General features: G+C 27.5%; 1 protein-coding gene across 1 annotated transcript; it reads left to right on the top strand.

The window, feature by feature from the left end:
- The first annotated feature begins 6,573 nt into the window (after positions 1–6,573).
- On the top strand, positions 6,574–9,368 carry LOC111026995. Its single transcript, XM_022305196.1, has 3 exons — positions 6,574–7,223; positions 8,982–9,091; positions 9,159–9,368. Exons 1-3 carry the CDS (start codon positions 6,746–6,748, stop codon positions 9,366–9,368), a joined length of 798 nt encoding a protein of 265 aa, XP_022160888.1. The 5' UTR covers positions 6,574–6,745.
- Positions 9,369–9,478: the final 110 nt, after the last annotated feature.

Genomic DNA, 9,478 nt, shown 5'->3' with positions numbered 1-9,478 from the left:
CCAAGTTAGTTATTTTCAAAAGTGAAAATAGACCATTGTTGGGCAGAGATCTAATGAAGTTATTTAATATGGAAGTAACGAATATCAACAAGTATGAGAAACTAAGTGAAAAGGACGAAGTTAATAACATAAGACTAAATGAGTTAATAAAAAATTACAAAGAATTGTTTTTGAACAAAAGTGGGTTATATAAATATGAATAAGTTGAAATCAAAGTTAAGAACAACGCAAGGCCAGTATTTTGCAAACCCAGGGTAGTGTCTTACTCTTTAAAAATAAAAGTAGATAACGAGTTAGAGAGACTCATTCATGAAGGAGTTATAAAAAAAGTTGAAAATAGTCAATGGGGAACGCCATTAGTTCCAGTACTTAAGCCAGATGGGAACATCCGCATTTGTGCTGATTATAAAGTCACAGTAAATAAAAATATTGAAGAGTATAAGCACCCACTACCCAGAATAGAGGAGTTATTTAATGCATTAAGGGGAGGTAAATATTTCACAAAATTGGATTTCTTGAATGCATATTATCAAATACCACTCAATGAAGAAACTCAATACCTATTAGCATGGAGTACAAATAAGGGCATTCTTATACCAACAAGATTAACATTTGGAACAAAACCTGCCAGCAGCATTTTCCAACACTTAGTCGAAAAAGTGTTACAAGGATTAAAAGGGGTTATTAATTTCCAAGATGATATAGTAGTTACAGGTGAAACGGATGAAGAACACTTAAGTAATTTAGAAGAAGTCTTCACGCGCCTCTCTCAAGCTGGACTGAGATTAAAGTTGAGTAAGTGTAACTTTTTTCAGAAGCAAATAAAATATTTAGGCCACATTGTAGTAATTGTACTGATCATAAACCTTTATTGGCTTCGTTTGGTAATAAGAAAGGAATATATTTAACAGCAGCAGACAGATTACAACGCTGGGCTGTATATTTATCAGAATTTGATTACAAATTAGACTATATCAACGGAGATAAAAATGGTGCAGCGGATGGTTTATGAAGATTACCAATCGAGGATGTTAACAATGACACTGTGATAGAGAGTGAGTACATCAATTTCATAGATAGTCAACACACACCAATTGATATGCAAAAAGTGGATAAAGAAACAATGTATGATCCTATTTTGAGTATAGTATTTTTGTACACTAATTCAGGATGGCCTAGTACTGTTGATGATGAATTAAACACTACATTAGACTACTAATGAATCACCATCGAAATTAATGTTTGGTAGTGTGATAAGAACCAGACTAGATTTTTAAGAACACACAGGGATAGGCAGACTCAACTGGAAAATAAAAAAGGAAGGACACAGTTATATAAAGTAGGAGATACGGTATATACCAAAGACTACAGAAACAGTAAATCACTAACATGGATAAAAGGAATAATTTTAGAAGTACTTTGTGAAAGAACATATGTTGTTAAAATAGAGGAAGGTTTAATAGGGAAAAGACATTTGGACCAGGTAATTTCAGCTTATGCCGAGCTTGGCAGTGAGAACTCAGAAAAGCAAAAAGAGGAAAGTGTAGAGCTAGCTAGTTGTCACACAAGAACTAAATAATATACACCTTTAGCAATCAGGAAACCGAAAAGGATGATCATACCAATTGATAAATTGAACTTGTAAAAATAAGTATAAAATGTAATTTTTTTTATTGAATTATTTTTCTTTTAAAATTCAATTTATATAATTCATAATCAAAAAAATTAAGTATATACTAAAAAAGGGAGTACTGTAATATATTGGTATGCAGGCAACACTGCTCTGCACCTAACCTAAATTGTAACTTAGTAACAAAAATAAATAATCTGTGGTCAGTCGTTACGATCAAAGAAAAGCATGTGCCCCTTTTCTTTCTATATAAGTAAATGTCCATAATATAAAAAGGTAATAATAATATACTTTTATAAGATATATTACAAAATGCTAATAATTTTAAGATAAATTAGTTTAAGAACATAGATATTAAAACCTAGTGTTTACTTTATACTGCTGTAATAGGTTATATTAAGTAATTAAATTCTATTATTATTTCAAATGTTATAAATAATACATTTTAGTTTGAAGGCTCTTTATTCCTACTAATAATGCAGAACAAGTATTCTTTGGAATATAAAATTCATCTTTTATTTTTTTGACATTAACTATTTTCAAATAAACATAAGTTATCTCATCAGTAATAATAGCCATTCTGTCATCATTTTCTTTTCCTCATTTGGTTTTAAGTTTATGTATTTTTTTTTTTTTTGAGTGCTCATCGTACTTGGCCTATGATTATTATCAAGTAGATAATTAGCTATTGCATTCCAAGTGAAATTTAACAAATACGGATTAAACTATCTATAGTTTCATAAGCAGTGATATTATGTTCTGTACCAAAAGGTTTGCCAGTTATAATAAAAGGTTTTCTCGTATTTCCTGTTATTAATCTATTTATTATTAATTGAAGAACTTTATTAGCCTTGAATTTATCAACTAAAAATGTTTTAAAACCTCTCTACTTAAAAAGCTTTCTATTGAATACAACTATTTGTAAATGTTTACTTTAATGCATTTCAAAATAGAAACTTTTATGTTTTTACATAACTTTGTATTAATTCCAGGCATTTTCAATAGCTTTAAGTAATTGTTGAATCCAGTTCCAATAAAAACTCATCCTGTCATTTTGTTGACATATGCTGTCAATATTTTTATAAAGTTAATCCATTTTGTCTTTGGAAATAAGTAATTGCTATTTAAATTTAGAATTATGAGCTCCAACTCATCAATATGTTTTTGTGTAGTTTGCTGTTGCCCCATATTAGTTTTAAAAGCTGTATCTACTTCAGAAACATTTTTTTCATATAAAACCTTTACTTTTATATTATTCTAAAATATTAGTATTTCCTTTTAGATATTCAACTTCAATGTGATTTTTTCTAAATCATTTCTGCTACTGATTAATTATCTAATGATAGAAACAGATTTTCTGACAGATTGCTTTATGGAAACAATTTTATTTTCTTAAATTTTTTTTTAAATTGTATAAATAACTTTTTTTATGTTCAATTTTTTGTATTTACATTTGACAATGTTTTTCTAACGGAATTAATTGATTTGAATGTAATTATGATTGCACTTACTAAAATATATTGTAATTTTCAGTTCTGGTTGATATTATGAAAATGTCTAAATTTGCCACAATGTAATTATATAATACTTATAACAAGCAAAAATTATTTAAATTATTTTCTTATATTTATTTTAAAATGAAAAAAACATCAGTATCTATTTGCCATTGTTTTTAGATTAAAAATATAACAATATATTTTATAGTATTTATAATTTATTTATTAATTTATAATGTAGACTAATAATTTGTTTACATTTATTGTGAATTGTGATCAAGTTTTAGTTATAAATAATTTTATTATTTAGATTATTTCAATTCACATTAATGAATATTAAATTATTCAATTTGATCAATAATTTATTTGGAAATAATTGCTCATTAAATATCTAAATTAAATAATATATTGATATCCGTCAATTAACTTTAAAATGCATATTAACTTTTCAACATATAAGTTCTTAAAATTGTGATAAATTTCTACCTAAATAATTGTTTATTCTAAAACAAATATGTAGAAGTATATTTGTATTAGTCCTGTGCTTACCAATATCTAAGACAAATAATTGATAGGTCATTAGAGTATGCAAAATAAAATTATAAGTTTAATTGTATCTTAGTCTAAATTTAGCTGATCTTGTTAAACAAACACATGAACTTATCGGGGCCCTTGTTCTAAAGTACCTTCTAGATTCTAGAAGCTAAAAAAATGTTTTTATGAATTACAATATGTTATAAAAACTATGATTAAACATTCCAAGGTCATGTCTACCCATTGTTCTATTTGTCTCTACAGTCAATGATAGTCAATAAGTTAATACTTGCTTAATTTTATTTTGTACAAAAATAATTAAAAATATTATAGGGCCAAAAGAATTATAACACTTTTATGCTCACAGTTTTTGTCACAATTTGTTATTGCTGTCTCCTCTGGGGATCAATCTTTATGAAACAAGAAAAATACACAATCATTAATAGGTACCTAAAAGGTGCTTAGAACTATGTTTGGTGTTTCTAGATGCTGTTTTTATGTAATTAACTATTATTAATTTTTGATCTACCTATACAATAAAAAGAGATGACGAAAAATTTAAATAACAAATGTTAAAACTTAAAATGTTATCATAATATTTTATTCAATTTTATAATTGTACATCATTATTTTAGTTTTTATACCAAAAAAAAGTAAAACTGAAAAAAGCTTTGAATTGAAAGATTTAAGTAAAGCAAAAATTGCAACAAATTGAATAAGTGTCGATTGCTAGCCATATAAAAAATCAAATTAAAAAATGGAATTTCCTCTAAATATTGCTACTTATAATTAATAAATAATAATTATTTATTAATGAATATTCCATAACATAAAATATTGTACATTTCTGCACCCCTTTTACCAGTCAGCAAGATTTGGTATATTGATAATATTTGTTAGAGCATATTATATGGAACAAAATACTGAGGATAAACAAGAATTACGGTTGAAAAAAAAAATGTATTGTTTCCATAATTGTTATTTATAATATTTATGCTGTCCAATCAATGTATACAAATTGGTAGTTCTACTAGTTCTTCTATTACAAGTACACTAAATTTACTACCGAATTATAAAAACAATTTCGATTAGCATTACACTATCACATTAGTAAAGTTCCTTTCATCAAAAATTCTAGTTAGCCTACATTCCCAAATACTAACATTTATCTGAATCTTGATGAGTTACTTTGAACCTATACTCTTATATACTTGACTTAATATTGATTAAACTTGATAAAATATGAAATGATGGTACCCATAGTCTTCAATGTACAGTGATGTTCAAAACAAAAAGAAGCATTATTTTTATTGAGTCCATGCAGTCAGTTGGTCGTTTGAAATCTTTATAAATCATGAAATATGTAAATTAATTGGAAAAGTTTATTTTGCATATTTGAGAATATTTCAAGATAAAAAAATATTTCGTATAATATAAAGACATTAGAGAAAATATTGATTAATTTGCATAGATGTTTGATATTTTGAGGAAAAAGGAACCATTGTTGAACAATTCGATGGCAGAGTATCATCAACATCATCACTAGGTATAAAATAAAAAATAATTTTCAGTCTGCAATATAGAAGTAATAATAAATACTATCAATACATTAAAAAAAAATGTTTAATAATGTTAATAATAAACATAAAAAAAGTTAAATCTTTTAAATTCATGTAATATATAACAATTTTATTATGAATACATCTTAACAATCAGTAGGGTAGAGCAGAGTTCACAAAAATTGCTGGACACATATAAAATTGTGCTATTGGCTATCAAAATTCAATTTAACAACATGTGAACATTTATGTGTACAAAAAATTTATAATGATATTCAAGGAACCGAAGAAAATTTCATAAAATAAATTTAAAAAAAAAGTTTCTACAAATTTCTATGAATTATATAGTATTTTAATTTTTAATAACAACTTTTTAGCTATATAAAACAATGTAAGGTGTAATAATTGTAAATAGTGATTAAGACATTTTAACTAATGGTCCCTGCTGCCAGAATATAAATATTTGAAACATAAAATAAAAACATGAATTCTGACATAAAAAAAGTATATGACCGTACAAAAATATTTAAATTTCAGATGAGGTACTCAAACTATTTTCATAGATTATTTCCAGGAATAATTTATACCTATCCAATAAGTCCACTACTGATATAAAAACTTATTTGATTGATTTATAATGGTTTTGAAGTTAGATACCGTTTCGGATTAAATTAATCATTATTTAAAAAAAAAATCGATGGCGGGGGGGGGGGGGGTAGAAGGGTTCAACCCCCCTCCCCCATGGCAACAGCCATGGGTGTGCACCTTTTCTAACAAAGGGATTTCAAATTTCGGTACGGCAGTTGGTTGGAGACCTATGACGGATGGCGTTCCTGTGTAGGTTGTCCCGAGGCCACACCGAGGATTTACAATGTACAGTGTTTTTATTGCGTTATAGTCGAGAATAAAACTAATCATTATAATATTAACATTCCAGTTGTGTACTTTTTGGTGATGGTTAAACAATCGCTGTTCATTATAATTTTAAGAAGGTAAAATAATTAACAGACATAAGCGAATATTGTAAATTTTATTTCATTATTATTGATTTCCTGTTTTTTTTTCCAATACCTATTTATTATAAATTTAAAATATCACTTGTGCTTATTGTAAAATAATAACTACAGATTGTACAAATACTAAATCTGAATAAAAAAAACGAAGAAGATTGGAGAATGGGTTCTAAAATGCATTATTACCCGGTTTCGTTACCTCCACTTATAACCTCCACAAGTTTACGACATTTTAGTCTTCAATTGTGGTACGCGTGCCAACTACGCAGTAAAATTAGTGGTTGCCTCCTTATCAGAAATTGATAAGTGATAAATACTCCTTAGCGTCGCCGCGCCTCATTGTTTGTTGTTCAATGTTCACACACCATCAGTGTTTACTGGCAGTTCATATTATATTATACATTTTTGGTTTTTGGAATAGGATTGAAAATAATAAGAGTTAATTTACCTATTGTGAATTAATTTAACAAATATTATTATTTAGTTAATACCTAACCGTGTACACTTACGATTATGCCGCGGCAAAATGCGTCTCCACGAGTCAGTCGTCGTAATAAAAGAAAACTGCACATTGACTATTTGAATGAAACATCATTAGAGCGTGATGTAGATTTGTGTGAAGATTTATCTATCGACGTGACTAATGATTCCCAAACATCGTTGGAAGGTCACAGAGACCTGTTTGGTGAGCTGATACCTGAAGAGTGTGTTAGTGACAAAGTGGTTCAAAACAAATCAATAAGGAAGACACCAGGCTCAAAAAAAAAGAAATTACCTCATGAAGAATTATTATTTGACACTCCACCAAGACCCAACTCCTTGATGGATGCCAGTGCGAGGTCAAGTAATGTTTCAATTGCATCAACCGACAGCCTCAATGTAAGCGGGGTTGAACGCTTACAAGACAGCCCCGTAACAACCGGAAAAAACGAGTCTAAAATACATATCAAAGAAGAAGATAATGAACAGAAATCGTCTAAAGTTCTTGAAGGTAAATTGAAATGTTTCATTAGGCTTAAGTATTTTTTTTATACTTTATTCACAGAATTTATACTAATTAAAAAGCAAATTATATTGCTGTCAGGGATGGGTGGTGCGGTGACAGCAAGTCGCTATGTTTTATTATAATAAGGCAATAGGTACCTACCTAGATATAACGGATACTTTAAAATCTGAAACCAGACCAGTTATTAACACAAAATTACTCTTATATTAATTTACTACTTTTATTCTTTGTTTCTAGTTAGAAGTATATTCAAAATTCATTAAATTTGTTTGACACTTGTAAGCAATATTAATATTTTCATGAATCATGATGGATATATTACTGTAATTACATATTTATGCTGTTTTTGTTTTAAAATCTGGTGGATTCACACACTGCTTAGAAGTGTTGAATAACACAATCAATGCTGGAACTACCATGTGCTGTCTAATGTCTATTAGTATTAAGTCTATGTATTTATTATAAAACAAATTCTTGTCAGATTAATTTAGTACAACAGTTAACAGTTACAGAGTATTAGGGTAAATCTCAGAACTATAGGAATGTCAAAATACAATATTTAATACAGGTTCATAATTTTGATGAATTGGAACCCTTTATTTAACAACTTGTGTTATTCTATATTATGTCAAGCTTTTTATATATTTTTTCAGTACTAAATAGGTAGGTCTGGATCAATCGTTTAATACTTATAAGATTTTCTCGAGAATTTTTTACATTAAATATTTTTTTATATAAATAAAAAAATTAAAACCAACAAACTTCTGTGTTGGTATATTTTATTTATTTATAAATAACGATTAAAATTAAAATAACAGTGCATGTTTTTTTCTCTTTGACCCACGCACAACATAGCAAATTTTACATTCACAATAATGATTAATATTGATAATAATAATAATCTCGTCTGTGGGTCAAAAGGAGAAAAAATGCACTGACATCCTCTTAACTACATAAATTCAGTTATGGATTAGTAAACCCCTACTAGCTTACGTTAAAAACACAGTTACGTACCCACCTAAAATTTTATAGTGAATAAAAATATAATAATAGAAGTAAATTTTATATTATAAATTGATTTATCGTACTTTTGCTGTTGCAACATTATGTATAAAATCATCCAGATCCAAATAATGTAGCCCAATTCCTTCTCATTTGAAATTATTGCAAGACCTACTAAGCAATAATGTGACATTTTTGCTCGTGCATAGTTTTAAATGTTGAGAAACTTCTTTCTGGTGTGGCAGCCATCACTGGAAGTGTTAAAAGAATTCATATAACTAATAAAGTGTTGGGAAAGATTTAAAATAACCGAATTTTGCAAATGTATTCCAAAACAAATTGAAGATTAATTTTTTTTAGTGTTGAATTGTTGAAAAGCTGTGTAATCCATTGTCTGATGCATGTGCAAGTTGTAAATATTTATAATTAACCATGAGTTCATCTGTATCTTGTATATTGGAAATGTTATAAATCAATGAAATCAAGTTTGCATGGTCAAACAGTTTTACAAATTATTTGTTAGTTGATAGTTCAGTTCTATATAAAATTGCATAGAAAAATTTAGCTCTTCCCAATCGTTTTTAATATATATATATATTACATAAATAATACTGTATATCTATATACTGTTTTTTTTCCAAAAATAAATAGAGATTTTTTTTGCCTTTAATATTCACAATTAGTTAGGATTTTAACACACAAGGTAGGTACTTATTATTTTTATAAATGTTTATGATTTAGGAGTTATTGGATTCGTTGATTATAAAATCGACAGTGAACACAATAAAAAATACGTTAGTCGATTTCTTACTGATTTGGGTGCTAAAGTCGCAAAAACATTCAATCGAAAAGTAAATATTTAGCTGAGTTATTTATTCTAAAACAATTTTTTTTAATTTTTTAAAATTTTTTTTTTAGGTTACCCATGTAATATTTTGTGATGGCAGCCGTAGCACGTATAAAAAAGCAGTTGAGCGTGACATTCCACTAGTTTCAGCAATGTGGATACACTACAGCAAATTATCTAATAAGATTCAGGATCCAGCTGACTATCCTCCTGTAGGTATGGATAAATACACTACAACGCCATCAAGGAAAATTATTATTCCAGTAAGTAATTTTCAGTGATTAGTTTATGTACCTATTTAATTTTTAATTTTACTTCAATACTTTGTGTCAACATTTTTAGTAATTTATATTGCATGTAATATATTTATATGCAATGTTTATACATTGTA

This window comes from Myzus persicae, unplaced genomic scaffold, assembly GCF_001856785.1.
Source record: "Myzus persicae strain clone G006 unplaced genomic scaffold, MPER_G0061.0, whole genome shotgun sequence".
NCBI lineage: Eukaryota > Metazoa > Arthropoda > Insecta > Hemiptera > Aphididae > Myzus > Myzus persicae.
The sequence above is the reverse complement of the archived record's forward strand: the minus strand, read 5'-3'. Positions and strand labels throughout refer to the sequence as shown.